The 25,937-nt window shown below is 37.1% G+C and overlaps 4 protein-coding genes and 1 long non-coding RNA gene across 5 annotated transcripts; 3 read left to right on the plus strand and 2 right to left on the minus strand.

Annotated features, from left to right (window-relative positions):
• Positions 1 to 697: 697 nt before the first annotated feature.
• LOC113710499 (uncharacterized) lies at positions 698 to 2,075 on the minus strand. Its single transcript, XM_027233545.2, has one exon. The coding sequence runs from the start codon at positions 1,743 to 1,745 to the stop codon at positions 1,098 to 1,100; it is 648 nt and encodes a 215-aa protein (XP_027089346.1). The 5' UTR covers positions 1,746 to 2,075; the 3' UTR covers positions 698 to 1,097.
• A 1,124-nt stretch (positions 2,076 to 3,199) lies between these two features.
• Positions 3,200 to 9,017, plus strand: LOC113709773 (CMP-sialic acid transporter 2). The gene is made up of 15 exons (XM_027232631.2): positions 3,200 to 3,466; positions 3,806 to 3,887; positions 4,019 to 4,049; positions 4,139 to 4,250; positions 4,423 to 4,502; positions 5,063 to 5,138; positions 5,228 to 5,328; positions 5,881 to 5,952; positions 6,099 to 6,147; positions 6,246 to 6,287; positions 6,493 to 6,614; positions 7,003 to 7,062; positions 7,774 to 7,822; positions 8,517 to 8,611; positions 8,727 to 9,017. The coding sequence occupies exons 1-15, from the start codon at positions 3,437 to 3,439 to the stop codon at positions 8,782 to 8,784; spliced, it is 1,059 nt and encodes a 352-aa protein (XP_027088432.1). The 5' UTR covers positions 3,200 to 3,436; the 3' UTR covers positions 8,785 to 9,017.
• Positions 9,018 to 9,154: 137 nt separating this feature from the next.
• Positions 9,155 to 16,677, minus strand: LOC113709772 (damage-control phosphatase At2g17340-like). Its single transcript, XM_027232630.2, has 12 exons — positions 16,272 to 16,677; positions 15,854 to 15,919; positions 15,527 to 15,593; positions 15,331 to 15,399; positions 15,034 to 15,174; positions 14,588 to 14,716; positions 14,397 to 14,483; positions 11,125 to 11,199; positions 10,964 to 11,041; positions 10,764 to 10,841; positions 9,580 to 9,642; positions 9,155 to 9,466 (listed from the first exon to the last, which is right to left on the minus strand). The coding sequence occupies exons 1-12, from the start codon at positions 16,439 to 16,441 to the stop codon at positions 9,386 to 9,388; spliced, it is 1,104 nt and encodes a 367-aa protein (XP_027088431.1). The 5' UTR covers positions 16,442 to 16,677; the 3' UTR covers positions 9,155 to 9,385.
• Positions 16,678 to 21,020: 4,343 nt separating this feature from the next.
• LOC113710148 (zinc finger BED domain-containing protein RICESLEEPER 2-like) lies at positions 21,021 to 22,556 on the plus strand. The gene has a single exon (XM_027232983.2). It carries the CDS (start codon positions 21,021 to 21,023, stop codon positions 22,554 to 22,556), a length of 1,536 nt encoding a protein of 511 aa, XP_027088784.2.
• A 63-nt stretch (positions 22,557 to 22,619) lies between these two features.
• LOC140014905 (uncharacterized) lies at positions 22,620 to 22,928 on the plus strand. The gene is made up of 2 exons (XR_011821652.1): positions 22,620 to 22,705; positions 22,820 to 22,928. It is a non-coding gene; the product is annotated as an uncharacterized lncRNA (long non-coding RNA).
• Positions 22,929 to 25,937: the final 3,009 nt, after the last annotated feature.

Raw genomic sequence — 25,937 nt, forward strand, 5'->3', positions numbered from 1 at the left:
TAGGAATGTTCTAAAAACTGCACAATAGAAAAGACAAGAGAATAATCTTCATTTACCTTGAAATTATCAATTTGAAAAGAATATTTTCATCTACAGATACAATATCAAGAATGATAATGAAATTTTAGATGTTGTTAATATAAATATTGGTTTTTAACAATTACATTTAACAAGAAAAAATAACAAAAGGACACAAAATAATAAAGAAAAAAAAAGGGAAAGTTCGGAGAGAGAATTAGGAAAGATATTAGTTAGAAAAGAGAGATAGAATGTGCCTCTGTCTCTATCCTCTCACACATGGAAACTATACGGAAAAAAAGAATTATAAAGATAATAAATTTTAAAATTAGATTACTCGATATATGTTTCTTCGATATATGTTTCTTCAAAAAAACAGAAGAGTTATTTTGGCAATAAACTCGTAGTTACTATGTATGTATATTTTACGCTCCCTCTCCACATTCCACTCCCACGTCTGGCGCGCAAGGAATCATCCAGTCCATGTCCATCTCATAAGTAAAATAACGTGGCAGCCAGAGGCAGAGAGAGAGAGAGCGCCAGCCAGAAAAGAAACGTAAAGCGAGCAGCAACATTGATCGGTAAATACTAGTAGTAGTAATGAAACTGGCGGTTAACCACCAAAAAACTGAGAGAATCACCACAGACAGAGAGATGGAGATGGAGGTGGAACATCAAGTAAAGAAAATCTTGGATGAAATAAACAAATGATCATCGCCACCAGTGACGAAAGTTACAAATAACAAAATGGAATGAATAATCACAACGTATGTAGTAGTGTTGCCCTCATCCATATATCCCTGATCAGCACCCCATTCCAAAACCATCAATTACCAACAAATTGTACTTACATACTTTATAGCAGGCAGACAGTAGTAGTTGCAGCAGCAAATGAATCGAAAACTTCCGATGGCAAACCAGAGAAAAATATCTTTCATTCAGCTTGGAGTGGAGGAGGTGGGGTGACGGCGGCGGATGGATGGCTTTCTTGATTTTGGGGAGGAATGGAGCAATACAATAGGCAAATGCAAAATGCAGCAGCTTAGTTTAGTTTCCATATACTGAACTCGTACTACTTACTAGTACTGGGTGGTTGTAAGTGGGACCCGGTCGAAATTCTTGGAGGAGGAACCGTAACGGATGGTTTGAGGAAGCCCCGCGTTGTCGGAAGAACCTACGAGCTTTCCCAGTTCAGACTTGACCTTGTAGAAGATGTGCCTCCAGCTGCCCTTGCTCTGCCGACCCAGGGCAGCACTTTCTGCCTCGTTCATCTCCAGATCTTTTGCGAAGGTGGGCTTCCTGGACAAGATCCACCCCCATCCCCACTCCCACCATTTCCTTATTATGGAATCCCCTCCTCCTCCTCCATACTGATGATGATCTGCTGTGCCCATGGAGGACGTAGATTTGGATCGGCGAAATGCCCCGGCCCATGATGACGACCAGCGATGAGAGGAGGAGGAGGAGGAGGAGATCATCATCATCATGGCGGACGACGACGGTTGTAGCTGCATCTGCATCTTGAGGGACAGGGAGGAGAGTCTCTTGCGAATGCCGCCTCCGCCACTCAATGGCCCACTTTCACTTTGTACTTCATTATTACTGCTGCTACTATTGCGGTTGTGCTTGGTATATTTAACGACGTTGGAGTCTGCGGGGCGGTGTGACAGAGGAAGGCCCTGCTGCCGCTGCTTGTTCTGTTGAAAGCTTTGAAATAGAGATCCCATCTTGATTCCCTCCTTAGCTACTCCAAACCTTAAGCTTTAGCTGCTGCTGTTGCCACCGACCAAAACTAAGATCTGGGTTTCGGCCCGGAAAAAACCTGGACAACTATAGCTACGCCACAGCAAAATCGAGTCTATTCTTGAAACACAACAAATAATACAACACAGAGAGAGAGAGCACAAGTACACAACACAACACGACTCAAAAACAAGAGGATCGATCGATCGATCGATAAACAAAAAGGGCGGTGAGCTGTAGCAGTCACAGCGGTCATCCAGCCTGTTTTTATTCGCGGTTTTTAGGATGTTAGATGCTGGCGTGGGTCACCCCTGACTTTAACTTTTCGTTCTTATTTTTGTTTTTTTATTTTTAAAAACACGTTAACACCGCCACTTCCCACTCCAAAAAAAAAAGCATTTTTTTTGATAATCCAGACCATGCCCTGATCTGATCCGAGTCCTATGGATCCGAGCCGGCACATTAAATCGGGGACAACGTCTCAACCTCATCAACGTTAGTCTAAGCGAGTCACAAGGTGGCAGGGAGCAGTTTCGAACTCGGGACCTCTATGTCTCTAAGGATCGCTATTACCGTTGGACCAACCTCATGGGGGCTGAAAAAAAAGTTTGCTTCATTTTTCACTTTAAATTACCATAATTATATTATACAGTTTATCCCCCCTAATTATGTGAACCTTGAAGGGCCAAGGTGAAAAAAGAGATGAATTTAAGGGAGCTTATTGGAATTAAACCTTCATTCTAACAACTTTTTATTACGCCAAACAAGATGGATGCCCTCCATTTTAAAAAGTAACTAATTATTATTTGAAAAAAATTATTTATTATAGTATGTTAGTTTAGTGCATGTAAAATTAAAAAATAGTTAAAAATTATGAGTAAATCTTATATATACTGACGATGTATTATTATAATTGGATATACGACATATATGCAATATTTAAGTTTTAAATTCAAATTTGAATTATGTGTCATATATCTAATGATAAAAATATATATGCTATCAGTGTATAAAAAATTAATCTAAAAAATATATTTAAATAATGGTAAAAAAATGTTTTCAAGTAACGAAATGCCCAAACACTCTACAGCTAGAAATGAGTAAATATTCATATGCTAGTTTAAAATTCAGTAAAATTATACTGCTACTAGTTAAAATTTAGAGAATTTATTTATTTATTTATTTTTTGAAAAAAGGTTAACATGTAAGTGTGTTTGGACAGGAGATTATTTGCTCAAATATATTTACTTACATTACCATTATAATTTTTAATAAATCTTTTTATCTTTTCAATTATCTTTTTATCTCACATATATCACATCACAAAAAGTGCTCCAGTAAAAATATCTCAAATAATTTACGATCCAAACACAAAAGAAAGTAGTAGCATTGGCGTTAGTGTTACACAATTGCTGCTGGGTCATCTTCTGCTATTATTATACTTAAAAAAAGAAGAAAAAAAAAAAGAAAGAGGAGAGTGAAGGTGGTAATTTCGGAAAGAAAAGAAAGGATTAAGGATCTGCCGCTGCTGCTGTGGCCACTAGGGGATTTGATTTGAGTGAAAATTACTACTCTGTCTTGAGAAATAAATTGGTGGACGACGGCAGACAATCGTCGATTCCATACATTCACGTCTCTGATGCCCGGACCCGTTATGCTGCTGGATATTTAGCAAATGGAATACAGAAGAATCAAGGATCTGCAGGTTTGGGCATCCCCAACCAAAAGAATTAACTATAGAAACAAAACCCTAATTTCCATCGCCATTCACTCGATTGACATTTCTTTCGTTGCTTTCGGTTTCCCCAATTTTTGTTTGTCGATTCCTTTCTTGATTTATTTTTATTTTCTAGTCGATTAGTTCTTCGATCATCCAGCATTATCATTAGTCTGTCTTCGTTTTACTCGTGATTCAGCTTCTTCAACTTTCGGATTTTACCTCTCTTCTCTCCCAAATATGCTTCTTCTTATCATTTTTACTTCCTGATTGATTATTCCTTCCTTCCGCTCGCGTAGTAACCGATTACTATAATTTTACCATCAGGACAAAGCTGGAGAGGAAGTTCATTCTCACAACAATGATGAAGAGAGCTTGCGTGGTTCCAAATCCGATTCTATCTCTACTGGTCAAATTTCTTCCCCACTTCCTCCCTCCCTTTGTCCACAAGTTTCAATGCCTCGCACTCTCTTTTGTTTCGGCCTCTATTGTTTTCTTTTCTAATAATTCAATCAATAATTCCTCTATTGATTTAAACAGGCTCCGGCGAACTATCAAAGTGGAAACGCAAGTCAGTAGCTCGCCTGATCTTCTTTTTTTCTTTTCTTGTTGTACCCGCAATTTGAAGTCTTCCCATTTTCTCACTGATGATTATATTAGGTCAATTGTAACACTTGCGTTGACTGTCCTTACGAGTTCACAAGCTATACTCATTGTCTGGTCCAAAAGAGCTGGAAAGTATGAGTACAGTGTTACCACTGCCAATTTTCTGGTGAGGAAACTATAAGGCATCTACTATCCTGTCACTAACCCATGAAAATAATTCAGCCTTTTTCGTGCTTGCCTTTTCTTTTTTTTTTTGGTATTCATTTCTTTTACCTTATGTGCTGGGAAAGAATTTCAGAATTCTACCTAAATTTCTTCCTTTTTTCTTTTCCAATTAGGTAGAGGCCTTAAAGTGTGCATTTTCACTTGCAGCCTTGGCAAGAATCTGGAGAAATGAAGGTGTTACTGATGATAACAGGTTTCTTTTTCCCTGACTTCCTTTTGATGTACCATGTGTGGTCGATATACATCAGCATGTTCCTTTTCCTTCTAGAATTTGTAATTGCCCCATGCAAAACTGAGCAGCTTGGCTTGGAGGGATCAAATAACAACCACATAAGTGAATGTGCAAGTTTATAAGTTTTTGATACCCTAAACTTGGCTTTCGGGGAATAGCAATTATGGAAGGGTTAAATCTCTTAAAATTTCTGTTTCTGCACTGTTAAATGATCTTCTGAATGCAAGTCTCGTGACTTTCCATCTAGAGAAAAATTCAGTAATCAAAACTTTTTGACTTTTATTTTTATAAATAGTTTAGAAATTCCTATCAAGTGCACGGGTTTACTGGCTTCCTTCTGTATGAGTCTTATGTAAGTGAATTCCTTTGTTTTTTTTTTCATTTGTTCTAAATTAAATATACGACATCTTGTTGTTGTGTTTGAACTTTGTTAATCTTATGCTGTTTGTTCTGATTTACATTTGTAATTTAATGAATACATTGTTTGTCTGTCATCATCGTGTTTACTCTTCCGCGATTAGGTTGAGTACAACGCTGGATGAAGTTAGTGTTTACCCTATTCCTGCTGCTCTTTACCTCATCAAGAATTTATTACAGGCAGGTTTTTTTTTCAATAATTTTTTCTTATAGGTTTGGCTTTGTGGCTCTTGGATGTTCTTTTGCTTAAACATGAATCTGTCTTGCAGTATTACATCTTTGCATATGTTGATGCTCCGGGATATCAGATATTGAAGAATTTTAACATTATCAGCACCGGTGTATTGTATCGAATTATTCTGAAGAAAAAGTAAGTCCTTCCATCACTTTGGAGATAGAAAGTGTTGAAAGTTTTCATGGGGAAAGTATGGATAGCAATACCTCAGGAGACTGAAAAGCGTCATCTTTTGGTTTGTCCATGTGATTGTTTTTTTACCATGGACATATTAGCTGGACTTATGAATATCTGTGTTGCAATGAAGAAACTCAGCAAACGTGTTCTGGAACAAGTTAAGATTATCCTAAACCTAAATTTGTACAGGCTGTTGCTGAGAACATGAAAATGCATTATTTTTTTATTTGTTTTTTCCCCCTTCTATTGACATATCTGGGGACCTTGTGAATATTGATGGGGGAAATGGAAAAACCTTAGCAAATGAGTTCTGGAACAAAGTTCACAAGATATTTTGTTGACCTCTTAATGATGTCTTCTATGCATGTCTCTGGTGATTTAACTTCTTTTTATTAGGGAGTAGTTGAACCAGAGTTCTTCTTTTTTCCTTTTTCCTTTTGTCACATAAGTTATGTAATTTGACCGGATTCTGGGATTTCTTTGATCAGTAATCTTCATTGATTTATTCAGGCTAAGTGAGATTCAGTGGGCTGCTTTTGTCTTATTGTGTGCTGGGTGCACAACTGCACAACTTAATCCTAGGTAAGTGCCAATAGCCAGTAGGAAGAGATAAATGTCTTTTGCTTTCTCATTTTGCTCTACTACTGTTCTCCTTTTTCTGTTTTGGAGTAAATCGAATTGTTCTTATTTATTTGCAGTCTCCTTAGAGTATGACCTTGTTTGTGCAGCTCTGACCATGTTCTTCAAACTCCCTTTCAAGGTTGGCTCATGGCCATTGTAAGTTGCTGTTATTGAACACCAGGATTCAACTAAAGGATGAAAAGCTTACTAAAATTTTCATGCTTTGTAATATGACCATGAATGGCTCTTTTCAGGTTATGGCTCTTCTTAGTGGTTTTGCTGGAGTGTACACAGAGGTAGTGTTGCTGGCATTTTTTTTGGGGGGGTGCTAAATGGTTCTTTCAAACTGTACTTTTGCTTATTTGAAACAGTTTATCATTTGCATGAGGGGATTGATTCTAGTAAATGATCAATTTCTGAAGATTTCTAAGTGCCTGGCAAGAATAATCAAAACCAAAACAAGGGAGTGGAGTTTACCTTATAAGTTTGAATTTCTTGCAGGCTATCATTAAAAAACGACCTTCAAGGAACATCAATGTGCAGAACTTCTGGTTGTATGTCTTTGGAATGGTCTTCAATGCTATTGCAATACTGGTTCAAGATTTTGATGCAGTGGCTAACAAGTATTGTCCGTTGTTCTGCATTTCTCATCTTTTACCTTGATGTTCACTTAGTGAATGCCTGATGAGTAGATATGGTATTATTTATGTAACTTGGAAGCATAATCATATTGAAAAAGAGCATCCTCATCATTGAAAATAGATGGCTCTTCTCTTGTTTGGATATTTGGAATTCATAAGTTTTCCTTCAGAAGAAAAAAATTGTGCATCTTTTGTTTAGTGGAAATGGTGCATCTCAAAAAGTAAGGGCTTTTGTTTTTTATAATGTAAAAGTAAGAAGTGGTTTTAATATGTAATAATCACTGGATATTTGACTTTTGAGGACATTGTACATAAATGTCTTTTATAATTACATTAATAATTCGTGTTTCTCCTTGTGCCTCTTTTACAGGGGATTCTTTCATGGATATTCATTAATTACAGTTCTCATGATTCTCAACCATGCACTCAGGTATCTCACATTGCTCTAAACTTTCTCTGGACTTTATTGATGTATGTTGTTGTTGTGTATGATGTAAACAATTAGGGAGTGTAGGATGAAATAGTAGTTTAGAAAATAGAGGTTTTTGTTGGCTGAACTTTTTCTGCATTTTAATGGGTTATGTTTGTTTTGGTAACCGAATCGCTTGCCAGCTAAAAGTAATTGCTTGCTTAGATATGTCTGCATAGGCTTGAATAGGTGGGCATCTGATTCTGGAAAAGGAAACTAATGTCATCGTAGACTTAACATAACCATAAACTTTTGGCATTCTGTTTCTGTTTTTAGTTTTTGATCAGAAGCAATGATTTACTTTGTCTTGGCCTTCTATATTTGTTACCTAGGATTTGTTTTCTTCGTCAATGTATAATAATGTTTTGTAATCCTCTTCTTCTACAAGTCAAACTGAGAATAGTGCTTAAGCCTGTTGTTCTTGAGCATTTAATGGACAAGTTGGGGGCACGGAGTGTAAGATTGAAAATTGTTTGTTGTGGACAATGATGGCTGCTTTTTAAATTCACCAAGTTTTTATATGACCTGATACAGTTCATGAATTTTGAAGCAGGTCATTTTCAATGTTCAGAAGTTCATCTTCTTCTGTTTTTATTTATAATTAACTTCTGCTATATTTAATTGTTTGATTACGTATGTGTACCATTCACTAATTGACTATTTACCATGTAGTGGAATTGCTGTGTCAATGGTCATGAAATATGCGGACAACATCGTGAAGGTAGATAACTGAATTGCACAATATATTTTTCTTGGAAATTGCATATGAGTATGTTTGCCAAGGATGTGCTTTTATATGAATTATGTTGGAGGTAATTTGCTGGGACGAAAATCTTGGTTGAAGAATGAAACACAGTTATGTCTGCATTAGGGGAAACATAAATTTGTGATGGGTGTTTACCAGAATATGCTTTGTTTTCCTGCGAAGTCAAGTTCTTTCTGGTGCTTGACAATAAACATTTGGAATGGAGATTTTGAGAATAAATTTCATCTCAATTGAGTCAGTTGTCTGAGATCAGGATGAGTATTTATGCATGACCTGCAGAAATCTTGTTTCGTTCTGTCATTTAAAAGCATACCCAGTCTTTTAATTGATGGAAAAACTACAACCTATAGAGGAAAATGTTAACGTAACAAGGCCATTTGTATTGCTTAGTATGCCTGTGTGTTAATAGTAATGTGTCTATCCGATCAATCATGGAAGCTTTACACTGGAAAGTCTCGAGTTCTTCTAGGAAGGGCATTTCCCATACTGCTTGGCATCAGGATCATTAGTCTGTTTGATGCTGCTGCTGGCCAAGTCTTGAAAGTTTACAAGCGGACTGTTTAAACATATTTCAAATCATACCTAGCCTCTGTATCTACATTGAATATATTTGATTTCCGTTTTATGATTTCTGACATATCTTTGGCAGGTTTATGCTACTTCAGTTGCAATGCTGCTAACAGCAATTGTGTCTGTATTTTTATTTGGATTTCATCTCTCCCTTGCATTCTTTCTTGGTTCCATGTAAGATCCTGATTCCACCTATGCAATTCACTTGCATTTTTTCTCTGGATTCTGATTCAACTTATGCAATTCACTTGCATTGCGAGCATTACTAATGAATTTCCTGTGCTTGCAGTGTTGTTTCTGTCTCAGTATATTTGCATTCTGTTGGGAAGGTCCAGCGGCAGCAATGATTTTTCACCTTCTCGGTCTATTATTTTGAGCTCTTGTTTAGGAGCTAACGCATATTTTTTTTTTTTTAGTTATTTAGTTACCGATCAGATAATCAGATAGCATCCATCGAACTTCAATTTTGGTTTTGCATTTTTGTTTAGATTTGTATTTTGATGTTTTTATCATCTACTGAAATCGTTTTGGAGAGGCCTCCATCCGCTACTTTGTGCTTGATTGGTACGAGTTGCAAGCATTTGATCGTGTTTTTCTTTGTCCTGTAAGAATTGGGTGCGCGGAACTCAGGAGCCAAATTAGATGGCAGTTGAAAAATATATTCCAACAGGAAAACCTGTGAATGTTTTTATATCCTTGAGCGCAAGCATCCCGCAATTCACGAAGGCCGTATTTATATCCTGGCGCAATTTACAAAATATAAAAACAACCCATTCTGTTATATCATGCTTGCACGACCATGGCCACATTTGCAGGCACGAAACTACTTGCATCTAAAGTACGAAATCTCGTCCTACCATATCAGGGAGAGAAGGGGGAAGTAATATCATCATCTGCGCATGTTTGTGAACCAAAATAAAATGGAAGTACACGGACAAGAATATGTTATTAACCTAAAACTTCATTGTACTTGAAAACACAGTCATACAGCCTTCCCCCAAGGAACTGAGCAACTTCAGGGTGCTTCACCTGAAAAGTGAAATTGTAAACAATATTAGCGTCTATATCATACAAAGAAAAAAAAAAAAAATGCTCACACTCCTTTTTCTTTCACCTAGGTGCTCATGAATGGAGTTATTTACCATTCCAATCTTGAGGGAGTCACATTTAAACTGAGCATAAAGGTTGGTCTCAATTCCACGGCCCTGAAAGAAAAATAAAATATCAAAAGAGCAAGAAAACCAGAAACCAAACACAAGCCAACACCCACAGCTGCTAAAGAAAACAAGTCAACTTGAAGCAAAATTATTTGTTTTTAGGTGTGTTGAGATCATGACAAACTGCCAAACTCAAGCAGAATCAAAGAAGGTTATGCAACACAGTGACAAAGGGAATCTTAGAATTTAAATAGCAGCTTCCCATGATATTCCTTTCTTAATCATTTTTGCCATCCTAAAGACATAAATAATCGAACTAATAGCTGACGTAACATTTGCACTTTGCAATGGACATCTAGGGTACAAACTTGATTGGAGCTAAAAGTATTCAGCATTTTTCCTGACCCCAAACATGGAAAACCACATTCCAAGCATAAGTAAACTTAATTTTGACGCTTTTCTTCTTCTAATGGAGCATGACTTACAGACTCAGTGGGTATTATTCATTTTCCTAAAACCAAAAAGTCGCATACATCCAAGTGTACCAACTTTCATAACTCCCATGTTGACTTGCTCTCATCAATATCTTTTTGAATATAAAACACAGAGATCACCTTATTACTAGTTAAATTCTTGTAACTACTTTTTTTTTCTTTTATCATCACATATTAATAATTTCGTACACCAATTTACTCGCAATACATAACTTGAAAACACACTCAAGTTTAGGAAAGTGAACTTTTTAATATAACACATTTTGTGCAAAGGTAAGCTATTAAAACAAACAATCATGTCTCTTGAATTTGCAAATATTAGTCATAAAAATGTATGCAGCTATTGTAAAAGCAACCAATTTTCTTAAATAAGCTTACACTGAACATGAGCATTTCTGTCAGATTTGTTAAATATCTGATTAATCCAGTCTTCTTCTCATATTTATATACATGTAGACAAATATGCACATAGTCAAGCAACATCAAAGTTCACCAAAATGTAGAAGAGAACGGAACTGCAATAAAAGCTTACCCAGAACAATCTGAGCAAACATTCCAACTTAAGAGTATCTTTCAAAGGAATTAACCACGGAAGGAAATCAACAGATATTGGACTCATCATGTTTTTCATATAATTTTTGTTTAAAGGACGTTACTGTAACAGCCAGCACATACCATTCCTTCCAAAATAACTAGTTCGGCATCACTCGCCAAATATGCAAGCTCTTGTGATATTCTTGTGAGATCAATTACCTGCCATGATATGAAATCCTAGTTCAACAATAAAGAGGAATCTGATTCGAGCAACATGTCAAGCAAACAAATGTCACTAAAAATTATGAAGTGTATCAAACATTAAAACATTCGCTTCTTACCGGTAAATCATTACCAGAATTAGCAATAAAAAGATTTGAGGTATCTACTCCTGCAAGCTTCCCTTGATTATCCTTCAACTGTTAAAGAACAATTCAATTTGTCAGCATCAGATTGAAGATTGGTAGGAGCATAATGTTAGAAACATGAAATATTTAACCACCTTTGATACAATGTCAATTAGCTCAGGGTATGTCACATCGTTTATAGAAGGTAAGTCATTAGCTGCCAAAACAACCTGCAAGGACGGATAATAATGCTTCAAATTGAGAGATTTATAGCTCCTCTCACACAAACAAGTAAAATATCTATAACTAACAAACCACAATATGTACCACCGTAGAACATAATAATAGTGCCATGCGGGACCTCCTTATAGAAGTTTAAGAGGTGACTGCATGCAGCCTCCTAACAACTAAACGATGGAGATTAAGTGATAAATATTGCTTCACGAATAGAGGAGTCAAGGTTGGTCAGTTTTCTTATCATCATCAGCGGAAGTTTTGTATTTGAATGACAATACAGGATCAACTTACACTAGATGGAAGTAGACTTACATTATTTTAGAATGTTTTATAGCTATCAACATATTCGGAGTCCACAATTGGATCATATTATTTCCAAACTCATTCTAATACAGTACGTACAATGTCATAAAATAACCATAATTTAGCCCCTAAATTACCAGTCAAAGGTGTCAATAGTTAGATATATATGTTTTTAAGCTCCAATATCCTTGAATGTCCCATGCTTTTTTTGTGATTCTCAGATAATTAAATTCCTTGGAATCAAGGAGGCTAGGAAGTATCACATATTCAATGTCTTAGGGTGTCGTGCAAATTTCACACGTTTAAATTCTTTTACAGTCTTTTGTTTAGCAGAGACGAAGTCTGTAGCCACTGGAGGAACATGATTGACATTCAACACTACTATTTTGCAAACCTGTTAGATGCCCAATAAAAGAGGATTGCAGCAAAGGACATGTTAAACCAAAACTTCATGTGAAACTCAAGGCTGGCAATGCAATACTACCAGAGGGTCCAGAGCAATTATCTTCCTGCCAGAGCCATTTTGCACAAACTGCCTTACAAAAAATTAAATAGTTATGGCCCCACTACACTCTCTCTCCTATTCCTCCTCCCCTCCACAAACCCACCAGTTGCCAGGACTTCCACCACTGACGGGACATGATTAACACTACTATTTTGCAAACCTGTTTGAAGCCCAATAGAAGAGGATTGCAGCAGAGGACATGTCAAACGGAAAGTTAATGTGAAACTCAGGGCTGGCGATGAGATACTACCAGAAGGTCTAGAGCAATTATCTTCCTGCCAGAGCCATTTTGCACAAACAGCCTAGACTGCCTTACAAAAAATTAAATAGTTATGGCCCCACTACCTCTCTCTCTCTCCCCTACTCCTCCCCCCCTCCCCAAACCCACCACTCTCTGGGACTTCCACTGTTCCCTTCCCTTTTTTTTTCGCCACTCTCCATCTCTCTCTTTTTGCTGTCTCGCCTCCAATCCCCCAAGTCTCTACGCTTACCTTCCCCTCCCAACTTCATCTCTTTTCCCTAACCCCTCCACCTTGGCCCCTTCTGCTAAAGTTGCTCCTTTCTCCAATAGCTTCACTCCCCCCTCACCCCCTTTACCATTGCTACTACCTATCCCCCATGGTCCCCTTTTCACAGATGCATTAACCTCACCACCATGCACTTCAAAACAAACCCCCAACATAGCTTTCCCCCAAATTATCATGGAGGATTCTTGATGTTTGAAATTGTCTATTAAGGTCCATTGGAATTTAACTGCTTTCATGTCCTCAGCTGCTTATGGGCTTCATCTTCATTCTATTGTTTACAAGTCAATAATTTTGTTAAAGAAATCTTATTATAATTAGTTTACAATAACAAAATGTTTTCATTTACTATTTCCCTGTATGATGTCTTGCGATGGTGCTGTAGTTTTGGTTATCAACATTCATCATAGCTTCAATATTAACCCTGTTGGAAATCTTATGTTGGTGGTTTCAGTATCAATATTCAGTGGCTGAGAGACATGAGAGAAAGTGGCAGTGAAGTAAGAAAGAGAGGCAGAAAGCAGAGCGAGAATTATGGTGGATCTAAAAATAAAGGTGTAAACTTTTTTTCAGGGTAATTTGTGCATTCGAAAAACTGCTTTGGCTGGAATAAAATTGCTCTGAAGGTACTTCCAGCCGAATCTGAAACACAATGATGACTGTGATTTTAGCCAAAGACACCATTGCTTAACAATTGTGACTAAAGGTCACAAATATCAAAGAGGCAACAACTAAGACATTTATGGTCTACAGCTATAAAGAAGTGGGAAACTGCATGTGACTATATTAGTAGGATTGAAGTTGGAAAAGGTCACGCTCTTATCACATGCCTCTAACCACATAGCTGGAAAGACGATTTAATAGGGGGAAAAAACACCAAGGTTATAAGTATTGTTGGGCTAATAGGTGACAAACCACAAATAACTAAATAGTGTATGTGATAAAAGTAGAAAAGAGTATATAAAAGATCATTGTATTGCTTACATATTAAAATAGGGTAACAAAGGTAGCAAAAGAAAAACCAAAAGAAATCCAATAAAAATTTGTTAAACACACCTAAAACAACAAATAAAATTGAACGAAGTATCTAGGAAGAGCATCTGGCTTAATAGGCGACAAGGACTGTGATAGAGCAAAGTCCAATAGAATTCAGGAAACACCAAGCATGAGGTAAGGGCTCCTTAAGTACACTTTTTAAATGTTGACAAGCGACAAATGATATGTGATTTATCCACGGCAGCATATATAAGACTATAAGACTATAAAGGTCAAACGTTCTGAAACTCTGATGAAACAATCAACTGTATAAATTTTTTAAAAATTTTCATTACTCATGAAGAATATGGAAAGTCACAAACTAGTACTTGCACAGAACTCCAAGAAGATTCTTATAATTCAGTTAAAACAGAGCCCAAGAGACATATGGAGACCGAAAAATAACTCCCAGAAGACCAATTTATTGTTGATCTCAATCCTTAGACAGCATGAACAGTTCCATAATGCAGATTCTCATTGGAAAAATGGTCTAGATTTTCTAACTTATTTAATATTCAGTGCAAAGGCAGACACAAAACCCCTAAATCTGGATCCAAAGGGCCTGATCTTCACAGTGGCAAGTTGCTAATTTAGGAGAACTCTTCAATTTTCTCTTCAAAATGTTTATAAGTTCATATACGATATCCAGAGTCAAATTTCAGAACTGGAAAAAAACAGCTTTGTACAAAGTAACATAATCATCACTGAGTAGCAACTTTATTCAAATTAAAAGCCAATTAGTGTCTCATTCACCTAAGTAATAGAATCTCCGGCAAACATAAGAAACTTCAAGAAATTGAGGCGATAGGATCTTAAAAGAAACCTGTGTCCCACAACGCAGTAACTCCCTTGCAAATGGCAATATCCCTAAAACTATATCTGCACCAGAATTGTCCACAAAGATCACAGCCTGCACTACGGACAAAAGATTAGTGCAGGCACACCATAATTAGCAAGACAAAAGAAAACCCATCAGTGGGGAAGAAGGAATCTCCACCATTTCAAAGTGCTCACTTTTTTCCAAGGTTTCTTGCTCCACTTTGCAATGAAAGCATCCAAATCATCAATAACCCAAGGTCGGGGGACCAGGTTTTGACAACTAGCCAGAAAAGACATACCATCCTTTGAGAACAACTCTGCAAGCTTCAAGAGTAAAAATTGTCAATCAACGGTTGCTGAATTTTGAAACTAAAATCTATTTCCCTTTTTTTTTTTCATGTTCCTCTTAAGTTGAACTTACACATGCATAAGTCTATGGTTTTCAAGTTACAAACTCAAGAAGCACTTAATTCGGATGTACATCCAAGGGGTCTTATTACTTATGAAAGCATGGAGACTGACAGTCAACATCAACAATTATCGTACATATGCTCACTCCTTCAGATATTGTTCATACGAGAAGAAAGTCTCACAAAAACCTCAAAGTTTATATGAATTTATTGCCTAAAAGCACAATCTACCTGTGCAGAGCCAAGATCAAAGATATTTCCTGCAAATATTCCTCTAACCAAATTTTCCATTCGCTTGCATTCATCCTCGATGGCATCACTAAGATGAACAACATCTTCAAACAAGGATATTGCCTTGGCATTTTCTTCATCCTAAAATGGAAATGAATGCTTAGCAGAGTGCACTATGTTGGTTTAGAAGATAACCCAACTTTTTGAACAGGATAATAAGCAGACACAGGGGAGTGCGATAACTCCCATGAATGACGCAAGGAGAGGCCTTCAATGAATGGAAAACCTCGTTCTCACCTTAACCTTCTTAAAGATATCTCTGAACCCCAGTTCTCGGAGGACCTGCTCGCGAAGCTGACAAAGAAGCTACAAAAGAATCAAAAGGAAACGTGAGAAATTCACAGCTTTTTGTATCAGTTAAACATTCTGTGTTGCATCAGAAGTGCATATGTAGGTTAAATGTGAAGAAATAGTCAAGACGGGTTGACATTACTACGCAATCAGGTGGTCCCCCATGACTTTCAGGATCTTTCTTCAAATCCTCCAGTATCTCCGCATACCTTGAGGGTGAGAAGAGGGGGCGGGGTTGAAGGAAAAGCAGATTTTGAAGTGATGTGTGGGGGAGGGGAAATGAGCCGTCAGTAAAATTGGTGTGCAAAATAAGAACTTGAAACAGCACTTTTCAAGCAATTAGACCATGGCTATTAATACAGCAAACAAATGTGCAACACTCTTGAAAAGGGAAAAGTAAATCACAGAGAACGCAGGTGGAGAAGAAGACAAATTTAATGAAAATAATGATGATGATTATAAGGGGTACCTTTGAGCAAACTTCTCAGCCCTTGCAGGAGCATCTAATACTGTATCATCGCTCTCTGCCCGTCTCCTATATTTAGTATATCAGTATTATTCAGAAAAAAATGCATGGATGATTTTTCAACCAAATCCCCCTCCCCATCAACCAATAAACCCCCCCCCCCCCCCAAAAAAAAAGAAAAGGAAAAATGGACACCGGAATCCAAATATGATGGTGATGGTGATGGTGATGGTGATGGTGGTGGTGGTGGTGGTGATGATAATTGAATGGGCAACTAGGGGTACTTCACTCCTAACAAAGAAGTACTGTCAAATAATGCGGTGAGATGAGGGTTAGGAGAGGTGTAGGTGCTGCTGAATTGCTGATAAAATCTCTAGTGAAAAGGTAAAAGATTATAAGAGTAACTAAAGAAACCCAGTACCGGAAAGAAGAAATGGAGTTGAGGAAAAGGTCGATCCAGGAGAGCTCAGTCGGGGTGGGCTTCTTGGGATTGTCGGAGGGGAATCTGTAAGGTATGGTGCAAGCCCTGTAATTGGACTCGATCGGCATCGTCAGCAATGGAAATGCCACTAATTCTCCGGCGCTCTCCATGTCGCCGCCAACACTTAATCCTCCCTCCCTTTCTTTCCACCTGTCAAACAATGAGGTAGGTAACTGGGCTAAATGTAAATGGTTGATTACTTCCTTGGATCTATCCTACAGCTGCAGCAAACCACGACACCTCACTTTCTCGTCGGTAATCTTGAGAGCCGATGCACCACACTCACACCACTCCAATACTGCTGCGAATTACCAGTGACCAGCTTCTTGGAGGATTCCCCAAACATTAAAATTAAGGGTAAATCTTTTATTTTTATACACTGGTAGTGTATAAATTAGTGGGCATATATAAAATTTGATATTTAAATTCAAATGAATGATGCATGACACATATATATACATATATATCTATATAATTTGATATTTAATTTAAATTCAGATCATATGGCATTCATCCAATTCCTATGATAATGTAAAAAAGATTAATTCTAAAATTAAATGCAATGTAGTGCGTGCATGTGTGCGTGTCTATATATATTAAATGTAGTATATTACTCCCTCCCTTTTTTTATAACTGACGTTTAAGAAATTTGCTCTAGTGTACTTTTATCTATCGTTTTATTATCCCCATACAGTATTAATTATTTTTTCACAATTTTACCCTTTTATCTCTCTTTTCCAATACATGATTCTTAATTACTACTCCTGGCTAGCAGACGGGATCCTCTGTCCAATTTTCTGTGTCTAATTTCCTGTCCAACACAAAACTACATAGTTCCACTTATTCTTGTGGCTGACGTGGCACATAAAAATAAATGTCTGTTTGGCTCCATTATACTTTTGAATCTCTCTTCTTTTTTGGATTTCCTTTATTTACATATCTTTATTACAATTCCCAAAATCCTATTACTACCATAACAATTCCCAAGACCTGTTGCCGTGAGCGTCAAGAAGATTTGGGACTTCTTTGCCGATGGTAAGAAAAAAATAATATTCATCTGCACAATTGTTTCTGGCTGACTTACAATGTATCAGTTGTGGATGTTCCTTTGCTTGGCATCAATTTATAAGTTTTTTATGCCGGCTTTCGTCTATGTAGTAGGGACCCATGAAGGAAATATATAATTCCATAAAACCAAAAAATAAAAAAATAAAAAAACTGGCTAAGCATATAATCTTCTAGGCATTGATATCTGAAACAACAATCATCGTGAACCAAATTGCAGCACATATATTTGTTTACCACCGCAATCCGTATGCCTTATAAATTGTGTGTATGTGGGTGAGGTGGTGTTTTTTTTCTCTGGGAAAGGGGGGGTGGTAAGAAAAGAAAACAGCTATTACATCTTAAAATAGCAGAGGTCTCCATGATGTTTAAAGGTTTTCAATTTTTATCCATCACATGGTTTTTCATTCAATTAGCAACTTTGTCAACCAAGCCAATGAAATATGTCAGTTTTTAACCATATTTCCCCAAGAGATGGATTATAAATTAAATGAACACTGTATCAATGAAGACATAATTCTACTTAAAAAACAAAAAGAGGAATCAATTTACCAGAATAAAAAATAGATTGCAAAAGGTACAAGAAACACTTTTTCTATCTGAAAATGTTAAAACACAATTTGTTTTCCTTCAAAGAAAGCGAGAAGGACAATTTGTTTTCCTTCACCAATTTTTTAGATTATTCTTTCCGTTAGGCCCAGCTGCAAATTTTGCTTTGTACTTCCAAGGATTTGATTGTCTCTCTGTATGTCTCAAATTTTGCTATGTCTTTCCGTTAGGCTAGTGGTTTGCTTTGGAGGAATTCACGGTGAATGGTTACAATTTGACAGGGCTGTTGCTTGGTGCTTGAGCCAAACAGGCATTTATTTTTATGTGCCACGTCAGCCACAAGAATAAGTGGAACTACGTAGTTTTGTGTTGGACAGGAAATTAGACACAGAAAATTGGACAGAGGATCTCGTCTGCCTAGTTAGGGGTGCAGAGAATTCGAGTAGCTTGAATCGAGCTCGCGAGTAGCTTGATTAGCTACTCGACTCGATCTCGAGCAAATTCGAGTTCGAGTCAATCTCGATCTACTTGCTACAGTAAACGAGCCGATCTCGAGTATTTAGTAGTAAGAAATTCGAGCTCGTCGAGTAGCTCGAGCTCGGTAGCACATATATATTGTATTTTAGTTTATATATCAATTTACTCTTTTAGGTTTGTTAGCTAGAATATTTACGGGCTTAAGCAGTTCCCTGCCAATTAGTAAACAAGGGTGAATAAGTAATTTTGGCTCGAGAATTCTGATAAAATGAGGAAAACTAAAAACGAAAAATGAAAAAGCTTCCGTCGAATTCATCCTTCACAGTTCTTTCTTCTTCTTCGTTCGGCCGTTCCTTCCTCTTCAGCCTTGACTCTCAAATCTCAATCTCTTATTCTTTGGCTCATCTCCTCAACTGTCACAACTCACAACTCACAAGGCAGTCGATCACCTAAAGCTTTAAACACTAAGCAATTTAGCTCAACATGGAGTAGGTAACAGCGTGAGCACTGAGCAGCCGACCTTTGAGTGGGGGTTTCAAATCAAATCAAAACCCATCAATTTCAACAGCTGTATTTGACAAATTAAGGTACTTATTGTGCATTTGTGTAGTAAATATGTGCATTATGAGGTTAAATTTTATAAATGTAATATTAATTTTTAATCTCCAAACCCTAACCAAAAAAATTGGGGGCTGCAGCCTGCGATTCAATATATTCAATTTCCGTATCCCATTCCTTCTCCATTGCTGTACTGGAATTTTGAGGAAATGGAGGGCAGCTCGATTCCTTCAACAAGTGATTCGGTGGTTGGCGCGACAGCTCTAAGAATTGGTAAGTTTCTTGACGTTGGCTCTAACATGTTTATGGGTTTTTCTTTGATGTGAAAATGCACTGATTTCAGAAATTTGCTTTAAGTTGGATTATTAAGTGTTAATTAGCTAGTATATTAATGAGATTAATGAGAATATTCAGTTATGTTCTCTGGAGAATAATTTTGATGCTAGCTTATGCAGTTTTATTTAACGCAACAAATTATTCTAGGAATCAGAAAATTTAAAGACAATCTTCAATACTGTTGGTAGTTCTTTTTTGTCACCCTTTTTCTTTCTTGTTTGCCACGAAGGTTGTTCATTTGAAATATGCCTAAAAGTGCTGTACAAGGACTGATAATATAGCCATTTTGACAGAGTATAATGCGTATGTTAAATCCAATTTCCAGCAATATGCAACTAATTTTTGTTGCCTTTCCCAAAGAGCTTGGTTCTTCAAGTTCTGTTTTTGAACTAACTTCACATGTATTTTGGGTGCATTGACCATTACAATTCATACTTAAGGTGTACATTAAAAACTGAATGATGAAATTGGGAAGCATAATTACCTCTATATGTCATTTTTCTCAAGTATTGATGAATTTAGATATGCATACTCAATTTTTTCAGGCTCAGCAGTCTTTCTTTATTCAAACTGTTCTGAGTCTCTAGGTTAGTTTTAAAAAAAAAATAAAATTTGGCAGCTCTCAGTCAAATTTAACATTTGAGTTCTTTCAATCTGACTTCTTTTTTATTTGTAGAATTATGGGTAATGTGCTTTTAGAATTCAATCTATTCCGCTTTTGAGTGTTAACACTCACATCAAATTAAATTTTATTTTCTGTTGTGAGTAATTGCTTCGAGACTGATACAGATTTGATTGATGTTCTCTTTCCCTTTATTATGAATTGTTTTATACTTCATACTTTCATAGCATTGAAATATTATATAAGATCTGAATTTGCTATGAACTTTAGCCCTGATATGAATATTTTTTGGAAGCTGTTTTCCAGATTTGGGTGCTTGTGTGTCATTTTCAATTTTTTTGGGAGTTGTTTTCCAGATTTGGGTGCTTGTGTGTCATTTTCTATTTTTTCTAATGTTTGTTTGATTTGAATTTAATGTTCCGTGTCAAAATATTTGAAGTGGAACTCATTTTAATGTAAATGTTTGTTTTTCTATTAAAGGCATGTCTATTAGTCCTCCCGAGGTTTCTTCAATACCACATGTGTCTGGGACCGATTCATCCACACCAGTCATGATTGACAGCCCAATATTTGTAAGCCGTGATGCCTGTGATCCCACACAAGAGGGTGGTGAAACACAACAAGAGGGAACCGAAGACACCAATAGGCAGCAAGGAGATGAAGCTGAAGATGATGGTAAATTTCGAGTGCCTAAAAGGAATAAAACTTCTGAGGCATGGGAAGACTTTGATGATTTGGAAGAAAATGGCATATATTATGCCATTTGTAAACATTGTAGTAAGAAACTGAATCGGGGAAAAACTAAACAAACCAGCAGCATGTGGAGGCATCGAGAAAACTGTTCCGTTAGAAAAGCCAAGCTGAGAAAGGCCGAGCAGCAAACAAAGATAAACTTTCAGCAAGCGAATGAGCGTTTTCCAACTGTACCATCATTGCACACTGGCAAATTCGATATGGAAGCAATGAGAGAGGCTGCTGCACATTGGATCTTGATGCACGAGCATCCTTTCACAATTTTGGAGGAATAGGGTTTCAACATAATGATGAAACGCGGCTGGCCGGAGTGGCAAAAGATTTCACGAATGACAGCTAAAAAAGATTGTACACAGGTGTACGAGATAGAGAAAAAGAAGTTGAAGAACTTGTTGAGGCATGTACAAAAAGTTAGCTTGACCACCGATATGTGGAAATCAAAGAATCAAAAAATTGAATACATGGTGGTGACCGGACATTGGATTGATGGAAATTGGAAGCTTCAGAAGAGAGTGTTAAATTTTGTTCATATTCGACCACCACGTCGAGGAGTTGAGATTTCGGATGCAGTTTTCAAGTGTGCAAAGGAATGGGGAATTGAGGGAAAAATTCACACTATTTCTGTGGACAATGCCTCGAACAATGATGTGGCCGTGAGATTGTTGAAAGATGATTTCGGGAGATGCAAGAAGCTTTTGGGTGGAGGAAAACTGTTTCATGTTCGTTGTTGCGCCCATATCTTGAACCTTATGGTTCAAGATGGCTTGAAGGATATAGTAGATATTTGTGAAAATATTCGAGATAGTGTGGATTTTGTGAACAAGTCTGATGGTAGGTCATTGCTATTTGCAGAAATTGCTCAACACCTACAAATTCCTGGAAAAAAATTACTCCATGATTGTAGGACGAGATGGAATTCAACATATGAAATGTTGAATTGTGCTATAAAATATAAAGAGGTCTTTCCTCGTTTTCAAGTGCGAGAGCCCCTTTATGAGTCTTGTCCATCTTCAGAGGATTGGGAGAAGGTTGAGAAAGTTTGCACCATTTTAGAGAAGTTCTACACAGCCACACACATAATTTCGAGGAGTGAGTATCCAACTAGCAATCTATTCCTCCCTGAGATTCTAAAGGTGAAGAAACTCTTGGATGCACGAGTGAATGATGAAGATGATTTTGTCCGGGGTATGATTACAAGAATGAAGCTCAAGTTTGACAAATACTGGAAAGAGTGTAATTTATTGATGTCCATTGCAGCTATCTTGGATCCCAGACAGAAAATGCGAGCAATAGAGTTTGCCTTCCCTAAGATGTATTCCACATATGAAGCTCAACAGAATATCACATATGTTCGAAAAGCCATCTTTGAGCTTTATGACGAGTATGTTGCTATGGCTACAAGTGGAAGTGCAGGGACAGGTTGTTCATTAAATCCTGCATCCGAAATAGTGTGTCCACCTCGAGCAAGTGCTGACTATTGGGATGATTTGGATGAGTATTGTGGTGAACTCGAATCCGATGAACCCCATAAGAGCGAGTTGGTGGATTACCTAGACAAGCCTCGCCAACTTCCTGGACAAAATCCGAAGGATTTCAACTGTTTAGATTGGTGGAAAATCAACCGATCAGCATACCCGGTACTCTCTCAGTTAGCGGCTGATGTATTGGCCATTCCTATCACTACCGTCGCATCTGAGGCCACCTTTAGTGCTGGAACTAGGGTGATTGATTCATACCGTGCTTCACTTGCTCCGGAGACAGTCCAGACGTTAATGTGTGCAGGCGATTGGTGTAGAAATTTACACGGGGTCAAAAAGAAATTGAAAGTAAGTTATATCTATATGAATTTGTTATTGCAGAGATAAATTAGTAGTTATTAGTTTGTTTATTGATTTTAAAGTATTTCATTATTTGCATTTCCACTACCTAAATGCAGCCACAGAAAGCTCCCAAAGAATATGAGCTGCCCAATGCTTGAAGTTGTGTAAGGAGCAACTACTTTGCTGAAAATCAGGTCCATCTTTTTGTGAATTCTCATTTTCTTATTCTTAATTTGCCATAAGTTGTGTTCAAATTTTAAATTTAAATTGTACATAAGTTGGTTGATTTGTCATTTGTGTATGGCTAGGTGTTGTAGATTGTACACCGAAGTTTGAAGATGCATAAGGAGCAAACAAGCTGTTTCATTTACCAGATTACAAACAAGAGCTTCTAAATGCTCATTAGACTCCAGAAAATTTCCCTAAGTTTTTCCTTTCAATTGGCTGCAGCACTCCTTTTTGTATTTTCGTGAAATTCTGATGAGGTTGAGAACAGGTTGTTGCTTATGTTTAATGCTGAAATGTTAATGTGGATCATGGCCACTTAGTTTCTGCATGCGTATGGTGTTTCTTTAGCCATTGTGTTTGTCCTTTTGTTTGTCATTGGTTTCTCGTTTGAGGAATTTCTGAATTTTGGAAACTAGAATTCTTGAATCTTGAATCCTTATTAATCTTATTGATTTCCCTGGGCATGTTGATTTCTCATCTGAGGTGACTGCTGCCCTTCGTATTACTGATGGTGCATTGGTGCTGATTGATTGTATTGAGGGTATGTGTTCGTGTGTTTTCTTTGCTTTTGGCCGTGTGTTTTCTGGAAAAATTGCCACTGGCATGAAGATTCCCCTGGGCATGTTGATTTCTCATCTGAGGTGACTGCTGCCCTTCGTATTACTGATGGTACATTTGGTGGTGGTTGATTGTATTGAGGATGTGTGTGTCTGTGTGTTTTCTTTACTTTTGGCTGTGTGTTTTCTGGAAAAAGTGCCACTGGCATGAAGGTTAGAATCATGGGTCCCAACTATGTTCCGAGAGAGAAAAAGGACTTGTATGTTATAATGTTAAGACTTAAGAATGTCTAAAGAATAGTTATTTGGATGGGTAAGAAGCAGGAAATAGTTGAGGATGTGCCATGGGGTAACACAGTTGCTATGGTTGGTTTGGATCAATTCATCACAGTTGCTATGGTTGCTATGGTTGCTGTCTCCCCTGTCGTGCGTGTTGCTGGGCAGAGTGCAGTGGAAGGTTGCATCTGATTCCCCAAGCTTGTTGAAGGTTTGAAACCTCTGCCGAAGGTTGTCTGTACTCTGTATGCAATGGCATGCTTCTAAGTTTTGTCCATGTGGCTCCAAGACTTTAATTAGCTTCTAAGTTTTGTTTCTTTGAATTGCAATTAATCTTGTTCAATTGATATTAATGTACTTTCATTCGAATGATTAGTGCAACTTAGTGTATTGTTTAGTACAAATTAGTAGTGTTGCATTTAAGATACAAAGACTAGATTCTTTAGATTTGCGTAGGAACCAGAATCAATTCGAGCTCATTCGAGCTCATTCGAGCTCGAGTACTCGACTTGATATCGAGCTCGAATGACATGTCGAGCTCGATCAAGTCGAGTTCGAGTCTGCATATGCTTTTATCGAGTCGATCTCGATCTTTGCTTCTCGAGCTCTACTGATCTGGGTCGAGCTCGAGCTCGAGTACCCCACTACTCGAGCTCGACTCGGCTCGATTTCACCCCTGCTCCTAGTTTGGTGGGAGTTAGTTTGCATTGCTTTTGGCCTGGTAAAACAGCACCATTTAGTACTCTAGTGAGAGAAAACATGGGTGAATTGGACAATTAATGAGGGTATAAAAGGAAAGTAGTGTACAGATTTAAACAATGAAAAACTTTTCTTAATTGGTGTGCAAAACCTTAAACGTCAGTTATAAAAAAAGGGAGGGAGTACTTCGCAGGCTTTTCAATTTGAAGTTAAAAATAACAAATAAAAAGGGTTAATTCCATTTTATACCCCTAAACCATATAGTTCAATGTAGTCCAATTAGCCAATTTCTGACAATTAGGAAATTGGATTAATCTTTTCTATGCTTACAGTGTATACACTATTAGCGTTGGATGAAAGACAACTATGTAAAATTTGAATTTGAAATTCAACTTTTGTACACATGTCATGAATCAAACGGTGATAGTGCATACACTGTCAGGGTATATAAGATTTATTCAAGGAAATTAACATGGCTTGTAAAGGACCCTTTCACCCTTTGGTAAATTTCTCCATAAAATGCCCTCTCTGCCGAGAAATGGTAACATTTTTAAAAATTATATAAAATTTTTAAAAAAATTTATTGTAACTTTTTTTTTATAATATGATGATGTATGTGAGTTAAAATGATAAAAAATTAAAAGAAACGTATTTATCATGTAAACAAACAAAAATATTTTACAAATAAGCCTCAATCCAAACAAATCCCAACTTTTTCCCTCCCACTTAGAGCTAAATAAAAGAATTTGCAATATAATGGATAAGGCCGAGTCATCCTTTCTTTTCATGATCTCGTGTTTTCATTTCATCAAAACCTCTCTCTCATTTCAATTGTGCTGCTGCATCCATTCGAGAATCTCATGTTAAATACTCAAATCTCTCAAATTAGGCCACTCCAATGGCTTAATCTTCTCTCAAAAGCTGCCGCAAAAATCTAAATTTGCATTTCTCTCTCAAAACACCTTTGAGCCTTGTTTGTTGAAACCTGGTGGAACGGGACTCACCAAGGCACCCTATACCTTTCCCATTTGGATGTATCCTATCATTAATTCACATACACATAAACCAATCATGTGGGCTCATTTTCTTTAGCAAGTAATTCTATTGACCTATCACTACCTCCGAATCCCATTCTATTGGATCTTAAGCTTTTCTTTTGGTATTAGGTCATTTTTATTGCAATAATCTTAGCCAATTCTTGTGAAATTGGATACTTCATTGACCTATCTTACCCGACTCTATCGATCCTCTATAGATCCTTAGTAGCACCTTTACTTTGGTATTAGATCATCTTCATCGCCTTATCTTGGCCATCCCTTTCCTTTTGTTATTTGATCATCTCTATCGGCATATCTCAGTTATCTCAAGTTTTAGTAAACAATTGCCTATTCAATTTTTCTGCTTCCCATTCAAAATTGTTATACAACATATGTAGCAGTAGTATTTCAATAGAGGTGCTATAACTCAGGGTACTGTTAAGCTTTTGAAAAATTCATATGGTACTCCATCTTACAGACATTCCAAAGGAAAACTTATTTTAAACTATTACAAGACCATGAGACCTCGATGGAAAACTAGTTATAAACTTTGTATCGTGAAACGTTTGCCAAATGAGTCTTAGCCACTTAGCATGCTCAAAGCATGAAAAGTAAGAAATAACAGTGGA

Source organism: Coffea arabica, chromosome 9e (genome assembly GCF_036785885.1).
Source record: "Coffea arabica cultivar ET-39 chromosome 9e, Coffea Arabica ET-39 HiFi, whole genome shotgun sequence".
Classification (NCBI taxonomy): Eukaryota; Viridiplantae; Streptophyta; class Magnoliopsida; order Gentianales; family Rubiaceae; genus Coffea; species Coffea arabica.